The sequence below is a fragment of the Eulemur rufifrons genome, chromosome 12 (assembly GCF_041146395.1).
Source record: "Eulemur rufifrons isolate Redbay chromosome 12, OSU_ERuf_1, whole genome shotgun sequence".
Classification (NCBI taxonomy): domain Eukaryota; kingdom Metazoa; phylum Chordata; class Mammalia; order Primates; family Lemuridae; genus Eulemur; species Eulemur rufifrons.
In genome coordinates, this window is record NC_090994.1 from 10,597,612 (window position 1) to 10,615,127 (window position 17,516).

General features: G+C 47.1%; 1 protein-coding gene across 3 annotated transcripts in view; it reads right to left on the reverse strand.

Moving 5' to 3' along the window:
- The window catches only part of SH2D4A (SH2 domain containing 4A), a 55,024-nt gene that overhangs the window by 30,729 nt on the left and 6,779 nt on the right, over positions 1 to 17,516 (reverse strand). For all 3 annotated transcript variants that reach the window (XM_069484892.1, XM_069484893.1, XM_069484891.1), the window contains exons 3-4: positions 8,327 to 8,486; positions 6,641 to 6,809 (exon numbers count right to left, since the gene is read on the reverse strand). In XM_069484892.1, coding sequence (XP_069340993.1) covers positions 6,641 to 6,809; positions 8,327 to 8,486 — 329 coding nt within the window. The remainder of the gene's footprint in view (positions 1 to 6,640; positions 6,810 to 8,326; positions 8,487 to 17,516) is intronic.

The following is a 17,516-nucleotide window of genomic DNA, read 5'->3' on the forward strand; positions in this document are numbered from 1 at the left end:
TTAAGGGTAGACAGCAATCTTAACTGTGGCTTGGAAGGAAGGTATGAAAGACAAAAAAAGGAGAAGTTTCATGTTATGTCTTCACATCATTTTATAGGTTGCTCCTTAACTGCTATCTAACTAATGGGAACACAATGCTGTTAGAATAACAGTTAAAAATATAACCGAAAACCACCACGGTTTCAATGGCAAGTTCATAATTAAAATGTACATTTTTTTTTTTTTTAGACAGAGTCTTGCTCTGCTGTCTGGGCTAGAGTGTTAAACTGTACATTTTAGTGGAGTGCTTTTGTTATCATTAGTTGTTATAGTAAAATGACAGATTTGAAGGGAGGCATCAGAGCCTTGAGGCAGTGTGGAAAGTGTGCATGTGTGTGTTGCGTGTGCATGTGCTTGTGTGTGCGCATGTTTGCCCTGGGGGTGGAGAGGCAAGAGGTCCACTTGGGTAAAGATGACCTCATGGGACAGGCTCTTTTTCAAGGCTTTTTAATCTGCCAGCTGCAAGGTCTTCTATTTTTTTTCTATAACACTTCAAAGCCCAGATGTTTGTGTTCTATTTTTTTTTTTAATCTCCTGTTTTGCAGTGTGGCCTACTCTGAAGGCCATTTCTTTAAAAATAATGAACAATTCTCTGAAGATAAAATCTAAAAGTGAGCAGATATAGTTTTATTCAAGGTCTCATTCAGGGCAAGGACAGTCAGTCTACTGATTAATGAGTTCCCAGACTACGGATCACACAGACGCAGAGAAACACAGAGGGGCTTATCTTTGAATTAGCACACTCTGCTGTTCTCCCGACCACGCTCAGAACGAGCTCTATTCTCTCCCAAGTTCTCTTGTGGGGAGAGGGCAGGAAAACACTGACTGCATTCAGATGGCCGTCCAGACTGAGGGTCCCCCTAAGGATCCCCACTCAGCTGCAGGGTGCGCCCAGCTCTTACCCAAACTCCCCCAGAGAAGGTGAGTCTGCTCACACGGTGTGTCACCTGTCAATTTCTCAGTGTACCGTTAACTCCTCGTCACATTCCTCTCTGCCTGGGAATGGCATCTGCTTCCCCACCCGTGTGTCTCAGAACCTGGCAGGATGACAGCCAAACACCGCTGTTACCATCACCGCAGCTTCAGCGCAGGCACCCGGTGACACGGAGCGTTTGCTATGATCCATCGAGAGCCACAACGCTGACGAAATATTAGGCAGAACATCATCTCTCAGTTTCCTTAACTGTGTCACCACCGAACAAAATGTGAAGATAATAAGGTAGATAATTTTGCAGAAGGCAACAATTCTGCAGAATAAAAACCATATACTCAGTCCTAATCCAGATGTTACTTCAGCCTCCTCCTCGGCTTGGACAAACCAGCCAGCTTTCTTTTCTCTCCAACTCTTCATCCAAAAACTGAGAAGGACCATGGCTGGGCTTGTGATAAGAATAGCATCTCATAATCCAAGGACTTCAGGGGACAATTGTTGCTGCTCGCAACAGATGTTACTGGGCAAGCTTCCTCATTTACAAATGTTCTCAGCTTCCTTTGTAAAGGAGCAGTGTTACTAAATTTAATCCCTGTTTTATAAAGAGAATTGATTCCTTAAGGATACTGCCCCATGTCACAAAGCTGCCTTGCAAGGACTAAAACTTCCCTTCCCAGACTAGAGTTCTTGGACTGTGTTTGCGTCACGTTCTCCAAACATCTGGTACTTAACTAGGTGCTCTTAATTTTGGTTATTTGGTATAATAAAAATGTTAAACCACCACAAATATATCCTTTAAAAAAATAAAATCTTTTGCAAAGATTATCTTGAGTATGTAAGAAAGGTGCTCTGAGATCGGACCTCAAATTTTCTAAAGCTGGTAGCAGCGATCAAGCAACTTGCCTAAAAATTCCAAGATTTGCTTCTCATGGCTATAGTGGTGAAGCAGAAATTCTTCACTCTTAAAATTGGGGCAACGCATTCTCCTTGGATGAAGCCATTTGCGGCTGAAAATACAAATTGACTTACATTGGTATAAAATAATCCAAATGCAAATCTATGGACTGGGCTACTTAGTGTTCTGGTTAAAATTTCAGAAACCATTCCATGGAGGGTGTAGAGCTCTCTACGTTTTTTTAATATGTGAGGTTAGCTATTTCCCAGATGGACCAAGAGATAAGTTTTGAGTCAGCGGTGGAGGGCTGAGGTGAAAAGCAGCTCAAGACAGGATTGCCACTTGACCTCCCCCATATGCTGCTGTGCTTGTACATTCCACCCCTGCCTAAATGCTGCTCGAATACAAAACTCTAGGCCTCACACTGTGGCCTACCACTCGAACTGTATGGAAACCCTCCTTAATAGATTTTAAGCCTTGGGTACACAGCAGAATTTTAAAGAGGTGACGATATCCTTTTAGATACTATAGTTAAAATATAGCTGAAACTTGGAAATCTTTAAACCTGAATTATATTTTTTTAATTTCAAAATATTACAGGGGTACAAACATTTTGGTTACGTAAATTGCTTTTGTACCATTTAAGTCAAAGTTATAAGTGTACCCATCACCCAGATGTGTGCACTGTACCCATTAGGTATGAATTTACCCATCCCCTCCTCCCCCTCCCACCTGCTTGATTTCCAATGAATGTTATTTCCATATGTGCACATAAGTGTTGATCGATTAGTTCCAATTTAATAAGTACACGTGGTGTTTGTATTTTCATTCTTACGATACTTCACTTAGAAGAATGGTCTCCATTTCCATCCAGGATAATACAAGAGGTGCTAGTTCACCCATTTTTTTTAGGCTGAGTAGTACTCCATGGTATACATATACCACATTTTATTAATCCACTCATATATTGATAGGCACTTGGGTTGTTTCCACATCTTTGCAATTGTAAATTGTACTGCCACAAACATTCAAATGCAGATGTCTTTTTTATAGACTGTATTTTTTTTCTGTGGATACATACCCAGTAGTGGGATTGCTGGATCTAACGGTAGGTCTACTTTTAGTTCTTTGAGGTATCTCCATTCTACTTTTCACAGAAATTGTACTAGTTTTCAATCCCAGCAGCAGTGTGTGCGTGTTCCTCTCTCTCTGCATCCACACCAGCACTTATTGTTTTGGGACTTTTTGATAAGAGCCATTCTCACTGGAGTTAGATAGTATCTCATTATGGTTTCGATTTGTATTTCCCTGATGACTAGAGATGTTGAGCATTTTTCATATGTTTCTTGGCCATTAATCTGTCTTCTTTTGAAAAGTTTCTGTTCATGTCTTTTGCCCACTTTTTAATGGGGTTATGTGATTTTTTTTTTTTTCTCGCTGATTTGCTTGAGTTCTTTGGAGATTCTGGTTATCAGCCCTGTATCAGATGCATGGCATGCATATATTTTCCCCCATTCTGTAGGTTGTCTATTCGCTCTATTGATTGTTTCCTTGGCTGTGCAGAAGCTTTTTAATTTGATTAGGTCCCACTTATTTATTTTTGTTGTTGCTGTGATTGCTTTTGGCGTCTTTCTCATAAATTCTTTGCCTACGCTGATGTCTGTAAGAGATTTTCCAACATTTTCTGCTATGTTTTTAAGTTATAAGAATTTATGGGGAAAAGGAAAGTGAGCTAACCAAATATCTGATATGTGTTAGACATAGAATTATCTCATTCCTCATCACAGAATTCTACCAGATTGCATTAGTTTTCTATTGCTGCTATAATAGATTACGATAAACTCAGTGGTTTAAAACAACACAAACTTATTATCTAACATTTCCATCGGTCAGAGGTCCAACACCGGGCTGAAATCCAGGCGTCAGCAGAGCCGTGTTCCTTCTGGAGACTCCAGAGGAGAGTTTGTTTCTTTGCCTTTTCCACCTTCTAGAAGCTGCCTGTGTTCTTGCTTCATGCTTCATGCGTGGCCCCTTCCCTCCATGGTCAAAACCAGCAATATCGCATCTCTCTGACCATCTATAGCCACACCTCCCTCTGACTCTGACCTCGGCCACGAAAGATTCTGTTTTCCAGGACTCACACTGTCAGGTGGGGCCACCCAGTTACTCCAGGATCCTCTTCCATCTCACGGTCCTTAACATTCGTCACAGGCGCAGAGTCCCTTTTCCCACGTACAGTAATGTATTCACAGGTTCCCGAGATCCAAGTGTGGACATCTTTGCCATTTTCTGCTTCACAGATTATCTAGTCCCTTTTCATAAATGGAGAAACTCATGAGTTCAATGTTACAGTACCAGGAGATGAAGGAGGCGGGATTCAAGTTATTTCTGGTATTCCAGAAAGTACGTAAGTCCCTCTAAAATGATTGCCTTTCCATTTTAATAACTTTTATTAAATCAGGGTAGCATGATGCAACATTTCTGAGAAAGCGTGCTGGAAGTAACTGCATTCCTTTCCCAGGACTGCTGCAACCAGTTACCATAAACGTGGTGGCTTCGAGCAGCAGACACTTACTCTCTCACTGTTCTGGAGGCCGGAAGTCAGAAATGGAGGTGTCAGGGGTCGCAGGGCTGTGCCCCCTCTGAAGGCTCCAGGGGAGAATCATTCCTGGCCTCTTCCAGCTTCTAGTGGCTGCTGTCTTGGGCAACATAACTCTACTCTCTGCCCCTTTCTTCACCTGGCCTTCCCCTTATAGAGACACCTGTCATTGGACTTAGGGCTCACGCTAAATCCAAGGCAATCTCATCTTGAGATCCTTAATTTGTATCTGCAAAGACCTATTTCCAAATAAACTCACATTCTGAGGTTCTGGGTGGACATGAATTTGAGGGACACTGTTCAGCCCAGTGCAGTAACACATAGGGAGCTTACGATAAAAACACAAGTCTACCACTAAGTCGGCCGTGCAAGAGACAGATGATGACCTACTATTTGAATGCTCACACTAGTGGCTGTGACGATCGCCTGCCTCCCTGTGCATCCTGCTGTCAGAATGAACTTCAGCAAACATCACAGGAGACCTTGAGAGCATCTCAGAGCTCTAACACAGGGAAAGATGAAAAGCAGAAATATAAAACTCTTCATCCATTTATTTCCATATTCCTTGCACCTAAATATTTCCCTGTCCCCTGCCCCTCTCTGTCCATGTGACAGTTTAGCTGACACCTAAGGGATACAACAGCACCGCTCTGCCTATAATATCTATGAGATGGTTAAAGAATAATAACCATGGTATCTATTTTAATTTTCATTTTAATCTTCTGGCCTATTTTTGAAAAATTTTTTTTGCTAGGAAAGTATTGTAATTCAAGCACAAAGATGAGCACGCATACTTAATGCTCCTGAAGGACATTTGTTGTTGCCACTGTTCTTCATTCTAGGGGTGCTGGGAAGGCAGCTGCTTGGAGGGGTGTTGGTGTTACACATGCTGGGTGCAGAGAAGGCCTGCAAATGTGGGGTGCCTCCCTGGGGATCTGGGGAAAGAACCCAGGGCTGCCCCCGAGATGTAAACCAAATTTTAGAATTTCATACTCCTAAATATTTTGAGTCTCAAGTTTGCAGCCCTTTATAAAGCTTCTTCATATTCCTCGTATTAACAAGGCAATCAAGTACAAGGGTGACTTGTTAAGGAATGACCTAGGGGTCCTGCAGACGTGGGTTTAAATAAGATCTTGAACAGGTGTTTAACCAAACATACCTGGCCCTCAGCTTCCTCATCTGTAAAATGGACAAATACCAACAGTCTCTAGTTCATAACATTGCTGTGAGGATTAGGTAGACACTCAGCTGTGTGTTCTGCTATGTAATAATCCCCGAGTCATGTTGGTTATTAGAGTCTTACGAGACCAGTGAGGTAGGGAGGAGATAACCACATCCCCATTTGGCAACCTCAAAGAGGTCATGAGCACACAGGACCGTGTCGCGGGGCAGGGGACTCAAACACAAGTCAAACAACTGCAAATACCTGCTAATTCTCGGTGTAATTAAATTCCTGGCAGAATAAGGTATTTCATAATAGTTTTATCATTTTTCCAAACCATAATCCAAGCAGCAAATTATGGTTGAACTTTTTAAACCACCAGAACCATACGAGAATTCATACCAGTTCTGAGTATAAAATTCTATTCTGCTGGGGACATAACTGTCCCCACAATCACGGGCACAATCTGTGAAAGCCAATGTTTAGAGCACTGATGTTTCGAGTCTGCAAAAAGAGGGGAAGACTCAACAGAACATGACGTAAATCACGGATGTGCCCGATCCAGCTCTCTGCCTGTCTTTGAACGTGAAGTTTCATTGGAACGCAGCCACGCTCACTCCTTGGCGTGTAGCTGTGACAAGGATCGTGCGGTCCACAAAGCCTGACCTGTCTACTAAATGGCCCTTTACAGAAGAAGTTTGCCAACCTGTTAGAAGATATATAAATGGCGGGAAGAGGGTTGCGGGGGGGCCCTGAAAATATCTTAAAATGCCTAATTTTATTGCTAAAGTTCTTAGTACCATCAGTCCCATGAGAAAGGAGTGTTGTCTTTTTCATGAAGTCACAGGGGAGCCAAATCCCCCCAGAATGAAATGCACAGCAGACCCTTAAAGCCAGGCGTCAGCCCACCCAGTTTCAGATCCTGACGCGTGGCCACATTCATCTCCGTGACCCCAGGATCTTTATCTGCCCTAGTTATGAAATTCTGCACATCCACAGATGGGAAAGACTCACTCGGATTTTCTCCTCTCCCAGCGCTGGCGCTGGGCTAGGTCCCTGCCGTGGTTCCTCTCCTGTCGCCGCCTTGCAGACATTCTCAGCCTCCTGGTTATCTGGGGCTTGTAGACCACCGTCCTGCGATTTCGTTTTTAAGCTACTGGTGAATTCTTCAGACTGGGTTTTTCTGAAGAGAAACAAAAGCGGAATCATCACAAACATTCTTCAACCAGGACAGCTTTTCCAAAGCAGATGTCGATGTTCAACGTATGTGGAAAACAGTAACAGACACCATTACTGAGGGCTTATGATAGGCTGGGCCCTTTGCTAGGTACTTTAGTGACAATAGCTCAGTCCTCACAACTACCCTATGAGAAAACCCTGCTATCCTCACTTTGTTATAAGAGGCTCGAGGAAATGTTATAATTTCTGCAAGACAACATCGTGGCACAGCCAAGACTTCGACCCAGGCCCGCCCAGCTCCTGGTTTGGAAGCTAAACTGCCAGAGCACACTGCCTCCTTTCGATCGGTCAGCAAATCATCCCCTTATCATCTGTCCTTATGCAGTTTGAAAGTCACAGGCGTTGGTGGGCGGCATCCCCAGCCCTCGGAGGTCCACTGCGCGGCACAGCCTGCTCCCATTGCCAGCCCTCGGGAACTGAACCCAGGTCCTCACGTCCGCCCTGATGTCCACCTCACCAGCTCAGAGTAGGGCTGGCACCACCACTGCCCAGAGCCAGAGGAGGACCCCAAGGGATAGAGGGCTTCGCAGGGGCCACCCCAGGCACCATCCAGCAGCAGGGCTACATCACCTGCCTCAGTTTCCCTGAGTTACCCTCCCATGTCTCCAGTTGATCATGTCACTTCCCTTTCCAAAAACCTCCTCAGTGCCCACAGCATGAGGTCCAAACTCCTACCTCTGGCCTTCAAGCCACTTTACAGCATGGCCCGTGTCTTCCACCACTTGCCTAAGTGTACCCCAAACGCTCAGAAGACCCCACCATTCCCCAAAGGGCCACCTGTAGTCAAGTCTAGGGGTCTCAATTATGCCCTCTGCCTGCACTTTCCTTCCCAACCTTCTGTGGCTGGAAAACAACTTACCTTTCAAGGTTCAGTTCAGATTTCACCTGTTCTGTGGATCAGAATGACAGACTCCTCCCTGTGCTTGTCCCTTCATTATAGCACAAATCACAGCCCGCACTGGCTGCAGCTAGTTGTGTATCTGTCTCCTGCCCCTCCTAGACTGGAAGCTCCCTGTTCATCTCTGAATTCCCACGGCGCCATTTATTCAGCTGTGTGTATCTGAGCAACCTTCTTCTTAGAAGGTCCAAAGCTTGAACAGTCATTGCATTTCTCACATGTATTCCTGACTCAGCTGTGTCGGCCTGTGTTGCTCTAACATGATTCCAGCGAAGCCAATGATCATCCATGGGGAATTTGCATACTTCTATCAAATCTGATCACAAATCAAAACTAGAAGGACACACAGCAAAATGAAGCAGTTGATCTCACAGCATTGTGGGAATGAAGGTCTTTAGACCAAAAGTCTAAAGAAACTTTGCAGAGAGATCGAAAATGATTTTGTGATCCTCAAAGCCCACCCGGCTCTCCCACCAGATACCATGAGCGAGAGGCATGTTTTGCAGTGTTTTCTAAAGCGTGGAGAGCTTTTAATGTCTCTCGTTGGTTTGCAGATCTCATACCTGAGCTCTTGCGCCTCCTGCTCCGCTTTCAGCCGGGCCCGCTCAGCAATGATTTCATTACAGAGCACATCGTAGGGCTTGTCGAGATGGTGTTCGCCCATCACCCACACCCAGACTTCCTTATCGGCTCCCAGCTTCCAATGGACCGATTTGTCATTCTCTGCAAACAAAAAAAAATTCAGATTGAACAGATACTTTTAGTCACGGAGTATGAGGTTCCCTGTCACTCTGGGGGGAAAAAAAATACTAGATGAGGCCAAGCACTTCCAACCTGCTTGGGAACAGGCAGCATCCATAAGTAGCAATGGCAGTGGGTGGCAGCGGGTGGCAGCTGCAGCAGGAATAGTTGTTTAAAAATATCATGCGTATGGTTTTCACACGTGCCTATTTTGTAAATGAAGAAATTGAGATGGGAAGAAAGTGTTCATTGTTTGTATTTTTCTTTAGGGTAACAGAGCTAGCATCAGACTCCATAACCTCTTAAGTCTAAGAATCTCCCCGTATCCTAAAATTGCACAGCTACCTGAGGGTTTCGTGTTTCCATCATCTTCCCTGGCTTCACGGATGAGTAAAAAGCATGCATTTTAGAGTTAGACTGGCTTGGGTTCCAATCCTACCCCTGCTACTTACTAGCTATGTGACTTGGACAAATTATTTAATCTCTTAAGACTCAATTTCCTCATGTACAAAATGGGGACAGGAACCCACACTACACGGGACTTCCCTGCAGAGTAGGCAGGTGCTACTATGCCAAGTGCTCCCGGGTGCCTGCCACGTAACCGGAGTTCAACAGAGGTTAACTGCTATCGTGGCCACCCTATTACTTACTTATATGGCTGCCTCAGAGATTCACACCAGCTTGTGAGAAGGTAATACCACCAGGTAGTGTGATACCTGGTGAAGCCACTTAAATAACCCTTGTTTACAATCGGTCTCGCGGGTCGGGTTACAGTCTAGCGCTTCTGAAATGCGGGCACACACAGGTCATGCCTTCTGCAACCCGGGGCAGGTGCAGTACACCTAGCAGAGCCCAGGAGGGACAGCCCCTGAATATGTCAGACCCACTTAGGGCCACTGTGGTCCAACGTTAGTCCACCCAAGACCCCAAACTAGCCAGCGGTGCTGAGTGTGTGGAACAGGGTATCTGACTAGTGGCTTCAAGGGTGAGACGGCCACAAGGGTTGTGTCTCGTCTTCTTACACTAAGTACAAGATGGTTTCCGGTTAAAGTGTCTTCTGTCCAATGTATTGGTGGCCTTGTACATACTGTACCCTCCGGACACCTTACAAAAGCAGGCTGCTCGAAGCCAGGCCTCTGCTTTCTACTTGTGCCAATGCAGGGCACACTTCTGCAGTATAATCGAGTTCTGAACAGAGACACTGGGGGCAGGAGGGGAAACAGTCTCCTAGTCTGCGCTACGAGAAAAAGATTCAAATTTACTGTTTTCACACACAGAGAAACAGCGAGAGTGGCCCCCCTGGTAAGGGGAGGACAGATCCCAGCGTGCCCGAGTGGGGCCGGCCCCGGCGCAGCCTTGGCGAGCTCTTGTTCTGTCCAAGGCTGTGCCAAACGGTTCATTAACTTTAGAAAGCTGTCATAGCTCATAAAATTCCCCTTATTACATTCTCTTGGGGCAACTAATAATATTTTTATTATGTCCATCTCTCAGCCTTCACCTCAGTAGGTCTCTACCGGTATTTTTTTGACAGCAGGAGGAAGACGCCCAGAGAGGACGGTGGCAGAGGGCCAGGGGAGTGCAGAGGAGGACGGGAGACTCCAGCGGCTCAGCCAGGACAGCCCACGGCACAGTCCCCAGGGAGCGCCGCAGGCTGCAGGCGGGCACGAGGACGAGAGGAAGCCTGGGTGCCTATGAATAGAGGTGGGGGCTTAGAAACTGCAAGGAGGGAAGAGAGCATAAGGGGGAGCACTGAGAGCATGGGGAAGATAAAGGAACAGTGGCTCTTGGGCAAGGAGAGTAAAATGCAAACGTCAGATTTAGCCAGATGCTCACACCTGGGCTCCTGGCAGAGCGGCACTGACGATAAGCTCTGTCCTGACCACTCCTGGCCTCCAAGAGCTCGTCAATGGGGTCAGAAAGCAAGGATATTGGGGGAGCTTCCGGTGGCTCCTCACGACTCCCTGAAGTTGCGGGAGGGCGGGAAGTCGGTCTAGCATAAGGCGTGTGAGCTCCGACACCCTCGGCCTCACACCCGGATGAGGGACTGATCCCCAGCCCCTCGCTGCCATTCATTCCACGCAGTGGCAACTGAGCTTCTACTGTGAGCAAGATGTAGAGCCAGATGCTGTCAGTGACGTGGGGGTGGAAGACATGCGCCCGTTCTCTCGCAAGTCTAGAGTCCATGAGAGAAAGAGCAAGGCAGTACTTTATTTATTTAATGAATCTCATCACATGGCTACCATGGACCAGGCACTGAGAAAGGCGTGGGTGAACACTCAGGACAGCCCAGTCCCTGCCCTCGGGGAACTGACGTTCTAGGTGGAAGAGACAGACAACGAACAACTAATTATAAAAGTAACATGGCTTGGAATGCGGGGAGGTGGGGTGGAGGTAAAGGATGCTCTGGGATGCTTAGGAAGAGGAACTAACCTAGTGTGGCCCCTGGACGGCCAGAGGGACATACATTATAACCACAATTGATTTTCTATTAAGGGGATTCAGGGGATGGAGAAACTGCTTTGGAAAGAGAATTACTTTGGAAAGAGAGAAGAAATAAGGAAAGTTCTTTGTGTTGACTATTAGAGGGTAGATATGGAATTTAGACAGAGAGTGGGGATGGGTTTGACGCTTGATACAAAGAACAATATAACTGAAGATCAGAGAAGGGAATCATCGTGGGGTTCTGAGGAACAGGGAGTCAGGGTGTTGGCCAGAGCTGAGCGGTACGCTGCAAGTCACCCAGACATGCCTGGCATGGACTGAAGACCATGCAGGGGACCAGGGTGCCCCATGGTGCAGGGTCCCACACTCCTGGCTGAGGGATTTCGGTTTAGCTCTGTACTACCACTGAGCCAGAAAGCTGTATTAAAATCCTAGTTTTCCCACTAACTAGGTATGTGACCATGCAGACATCATTCTGTTTCTGAGCCTGAATTCCCTCTGCAATAAACAGACGTACTAAAGCCCTACCTACAGGACAAATGCTCAGAAAGTGTTAGTTCCATGTTCTTTGAGCAGCCAACGAAGAGCCCGTGGATATTCTAAAGCAGGTAGTGAGTTCTAGGATCAGGAAGATGATTCTGGAAGTTCTACTGCACAGCACCATGCAGGCTGGACCAGGGTGGCCTGCCGTGGGTGGTTCGGTGTCTGGGGCAAGAATGGGGACAGACTAGGGGTGAAAAGGCCAGGCGCGAGGTGGTCACGTCCTATGCCAGGCAGCAGTCTAAGGAAGGACAGTGTTAGAAAAGACAGTAAGGTTCAGGTGGCCAAATGCAAGGACGGGCTCAAAGATGACACAAAACATTTGAAACTCGCTAACGGGGAACGATAGTGGGGGGACAGGCAGAAACAGTGACATCAAGAAAATAAATGTGCCTGAGGTGTAAGATAATGAGCCACTTTGGAAATGTAGAATCAATTATTTTTCCTTTTGCTAGAATTTCCACGTGGAGATTTTTCTGTGGATACCTCGACTACAGGACTGGAGTTCAGAAGTGAGGTCGTGACTGACAAGTGTGGGTTTGGGGATCACTTTACAGATGTCATCGTTGAAGCCGCTGGCATGGATGAGCCCACAGACAGAATGCAGCCAAGAAAAGAACCTTGGAAACACATGGAATTCCTTCAGGAGGCAGAAGAGAGGGGAGGCAAAAGAGAGTCCTGATTAACAACAAATACATGAAAAAGACAGAGGATTCTGATGCCCAAAATAACTAAATAATGGGGGAGGATACTGGGAGAATCCGCACCTCCCTGTGGCCCAGAGCAGAAAGGGAACCAGCTGCTGAGATGACGGGGAAGGATGCTACAGACCGAGAGAGACCTCAGGCAGCCTTTTAGGGAGACAGGTAGGGACAGGTGCCGAGGGCGGAGAGAAAAGGATGGTGAGACCTGGAGCCGGCAGTAAGTACGTGCTCTGGAGTCTGTTTGTGAAGACGAAAAAGAAGATTCAGTCATTTGTTCGGCAAATACTTACTGAGCGTCTGCCACATTCTAGGCACGGGTCGATAGGCCTAAGTGACAGGCAGGGCAGTTGTAGGGCTCAGATGGCTGACAGATGCCTTTACACGGGGGAAACATGGGCAGGGCTCATGTCACAGCTGGGGTGTCAGAGGGGGACACAGTAAGGACCCCAGTGAATGATGGACACATGGAGGTGCAGAGGATGGGTGGAGAAGGGTTGACAAGGTGATGAGAAAAGCTCCACCCTGAGAAGCGAAAGGCTGATCATGGAAACGGACAGAACCACACTTCTGTGGCCAGTGCACCTCCCTGAGGCAAAGATACAAGCTCAGGGAACCCTAACGGGGCGCACACCGTGTCTTTCCCTGCTTCAGTGCGGCCCAGGCACTCCGGTTTTCTGTCGGCCTCACCTTGAAATTACATGCACTCTTTAATCACAGGACAGTGCGGGCGGGACCTCTCCGTGGCACTTCCATTTAATTATAAGGTCTTTCTTCCCAGTGCTTGAGTCATGTCTGTCCTCTGCAGCGCTGTGTTCACTATCTTAGGGATCCTTGAAAAGTTCTGAAACCAACTTTGGTAGAAAAGTGGGTCAGTCCTTCTCGGTACCGCACGACAAAGAACTGCTGAGTAGAGACACGTGTCCACGCCTCCTTATGCAGAGGAATTTCCTCTCAGGTCTGCAGTAAGTCCTCACTTGGGGCCACCTATGATGAAGGCGGTGTTGAAAAACGTCACGCAAAAATGGAGTGGCAGACACCTCTGGCAAGAAACGACCAGGCTCATCCCGGTCTTGGATTGCAGTGTGACACGGCTCCCGACACTGTTGTGTCCGTTTATCCCCACGTGGCACGTCCAGCCGAGGAGCAGGAGGGAGAGAGGGGCGTGGGGACGTCTGCGCGTCAGGGAGTGAGCACCTGGTCTCCGTCCCAGCGCGATCCAACTCGCAAGGACAGCCGTGTGAGTGCGGGAGGAAGGTGAGCGCATACACGCCAGCGGTAGGGGGAGGACTGTGAACTCCATCTCCGCAAAGAGAAGACCAAAGACTGAGCCAACAGAAGCCAGGAGAGAGTCAATGCCGGGGCCTCCTAGGATGGCGTGGGACATGGTAACAACGTCACACATTAGCTACAATGGGTCTCGTCAGGGCTGACAGAGCAGGTGCCTCCCAGCACCGAGGTTACGTATCCATAGACGTCCGTAAACCACTGCCACATTGTCCCAACAGTGCCTTCCTCCTGGCCTCTCCTCTAGGACAGCCCACACTCCCCAACTGATTCAGAAACTGAAAGATGAATGCCAGGCCAGCAGGGCTTCCAGACTCTGGGGCTACGGCCACGTCCCTTCTGACCGGGTGAAGCCCGTGCCCTATCTTGCCATTAAGTATCACCCTAGGCTGTTACTCACCCTATGTCACAATGAGGACATTGAGGCTCATGGAAGTTGAATGACTTGCCCAAGATCACAGAGCCAGTGAACACCAAGACGAGAATTCAAAACTCGCCTGCGTGACTGCAAAACCTGTGTTCGGGGCAGCCTTGTCACGCATGGGCCAAACTGAAACAGTTTTGAGAGTGAAAAGGGAACCAGCCGAAAGGGATTACAGGGTGACAAACATAAACGGGCCCCTGTGGGGCAGCTGGGATGCGCAGTCACCACCACGTCCTTTCCCATCCCTGCAGAGCAGGACGGGGTACGAAAAGGCTAGGTCCAGCCCTCTGTTTGTTTTAATGAAGATCAAGGCTGATTTCTGTCAGCACTTCCTGAAATTACTTAGGACTGTTGCTTTCCCCATTGTTCACCGTATTGTTAAGCTGGGTAACAATCCTGGAGTTAACCACACCAAAACGTTTATGCTTATTTTAGAGACAAAAGGAGAGCTGGGGGCCTGCACTGCATCAGGGTCCCGGGAAGCCGGGAAGGGGAGTTGAGGGGAGCTCAGATAAGCGAGAACTTCAGGCAGAAAAGTAGACAGAACACTGAGCTGGACAGAGGAGACCTCCTGGGGCCACAGGGCCAGGCAAGGCCAGAGGGATGCAGGGCTCAGTTATTACTCATAGATGCCACTGCCCATGTGGCTAAGATGCCGAGCCCAGCTGAATCCTAAAGCTCAGAGTTAGGGAGACAGACGCTGAGGCAGGAGAAGAGGGGCTAGGACCAATGGTTCAGGACAGACATGGAGTCAAGCTGGACCCAAGTTCAAATCCTGGTTCCACCACTGACACACACAAATTACACCTCTAAGTGTGTTTCTTTATGTAAGGATAAGAGAGACAAAGCTGACCTCACAGGATTCTTGTGAGGATTAAATGAGATAATATAAACACAATGCTTATGCCTGGCACATACTGTTAATAACAGACCAACACCTTGGGAAGGGAAAAGCCATACAGAACAGGACAGATGAAGGAGAATCTACAGGATTCAGTGGCCAGGTGGGCAGGTTAAGGGTGAGGGGTAACCAGGTGGCTCCCAGGGGTCTGGCTTCAGCGTGTAGGGACAGAGCATGACAAAGCATGAGAGGCAGGATGACCAGAGATGCTGGGAGAACTGGGGTGATACAGATGAATAGGTTTTGCATCAGGCATGCAGGGCTCATGAGTCTTCTAAGCAGAAATGCTCTCTTGGCAACTGACACTAAGACCGATGCCCAGGTGAGAGGTCGGCCAGGGCAACATGGGTTTCAGAGTCACTGCCTCATAGGTGGTGTTTGACCTTTAAAGACAGAAGAGCTGCCCCAGGGAGATAACACAGACTCTTAACCAAGGATCTCCAAACCCCCGGGGATCTATGAATGAATGGGCTTTAGGGCGTCTGTGAACAGTGGGAGATTATATGCAAAATGTTGTCTGTGTGCGTGGACCTGGGGCCAAGCTTTCAGTAAGTTTTCAAAGTAGCCTATGAGCTCCCCACCGGCCTAACCCCATTTCAAAGTTACAGACCACCAGTATAGAGTGAGGCACCCCCAGGGGAACACGGATATTCAGGGGGCCGGGCAGAGATGAAATAGGAACAGGGAGAAAAAAGAGACCCATGACATGAGTAGAGTTTCTGAGCGGCTACTCTTACTAGGGTCAGATGTGGCTGAGGAATCAATTGTAAAAGAACCAAACGCAGCAGTGGAGGTCACTGCCTGTCCTACTGTGCGCAGTGAGTTAGCAGTGGAGGTCACTGCCTGTCCTACTGTGCGCACTGGGTTCACGATGGGAAGGAGGGAGAAAGCAGACACCGCCAGTGCCACAAACCAATGGCTTTATCGTTATTTCATGGAAAGGGGTGGCTTTCCATAAAAGAACTTGCCCACTTGGTAACCATGAGCGTCTAGCAGGTGAAGTTTTGCAGATCTAAGTCTGTTTCAAGGGCACACAAAAGAGCCCCTGCTGCACCAGGCACAGCGGCCAGATCCCAGCCTGTCGCATTAGGTTTCTACCAACTCAAGACAGACTCCATGCAACAAGTGCTGGGAAACCCTCTGCTAAGTGAGGGTATCTTCTGTTTGTGTTACCAAATAAAATTAGACAGGAAAAGAGCTCCATGGCAGATCCCCAACACGAGCATACATTTTAGATGTGTGCAAGGCACCTTCAAACAACAGTAATTCATTAAGCTCCAGTTCAGCTCGACATGTAGCATATTTGTCAACAGTGCCAGCTTTGGGAGAACCAGACTCAGGGGCTATGCCAGCTCTATCACACTAGCTGTTGCAGGGGCGAGTTAATTCACGTCCTGAGCTTTACCTTCCTCATCTGTAAAGTGTGAATAGCAATTCATGTTTCAGGCTTGGTCATGATTATTTATTGAGATAATATATTTAAGTGCTTAACTCAGGGTCTGACACACAGTCAGCTTAACAGACGCTGGCTGGTGTTACTGTTCTAGAGCAGCAGCGCTGTGCAAATACGAGCCACATCCATAATTATAACTTTTCTAGTAACCACATTTAAAACATTAAAAGAAACAGGTCAAATTAATTTTAATAATACAGTTTACCCAAGCTCTCCAAAATATTCCCATTTCAATAATACAATGAACATGCAATTATTAATGTGGCATTTTATCTTCCTTCTACCAAGTCTTTGAAATCTGGAAGTTTACACTCACAGTACCCCTCAACTGATAGAGACGCACCTCATCTCATGTGCTCAGCAGCCACACGTGGCTAGTGGCCATGGTCCTGGACAACACAGCTCTAGACCTCTCGTTATTCCCTAGCAACCACAGTAGTTCCATAATTCTCTCCCTAAGAACCATATTTTCCCCACTGCCGAAGTCAGAAAGGATCTTCTGATGCATTTTTAGGTTAAATCCATATTTCTGATTATTTTTTAGCCTGTCCTGCTTCATCCTTCAGATAACTAAAGTGTAGATAAGACCCCGTGATACACAATTCACAACCGTTTTAGGGACGCTCACCACAGTGATCTGTGTATGTAGAGAAAAAACGACCAGATGACAGGGATAGAAATCCTAAGTGATGACTACAGAGCGGACAGGAATATTTAATATATTTAATGAAAGGACAACACCCAAAGCCACAGCCTGGCTAGGAACTCCTAAGAAAAAGCAACACTTAGCCCAATACCAGCCAGGGAGGCAGGAGTGGGGGAAGCAGGGAGCACAGGCCTGAAAGGAACTGACACACACAGTGAGGTCTTAGCCCATAAGGACCACGGGCTTAGTAAATCTGCAGCACAGACAGCACCTCTGGGTGGCACCAGCCATGACAGCGTTGCCTTGGACCATCTGTGGCTTTATTGTCAAAGACAGAGCAAGATGAAACTCAGAGAAGTAATGTGTTTTTAGGGGAAGTGGAAGAAACCTTTTCCTTTTCTGTAGCCAGAAGAGGAACTAATTTCATGCAACATATATTTTTCCAAGTGTTACATTTAAGGGGATAATAAACTTTTGACATGAAATACCAATAGAACTTTCGTGTGCTTACTAACATACTTGTCTCATGCTCATTAACTAATAAAGTAATACAGGGTTTCTGAGAGATAGATTCAAAACTTTACCAAGGAAACACTTAAGCAAAGAAACTGAAATTGT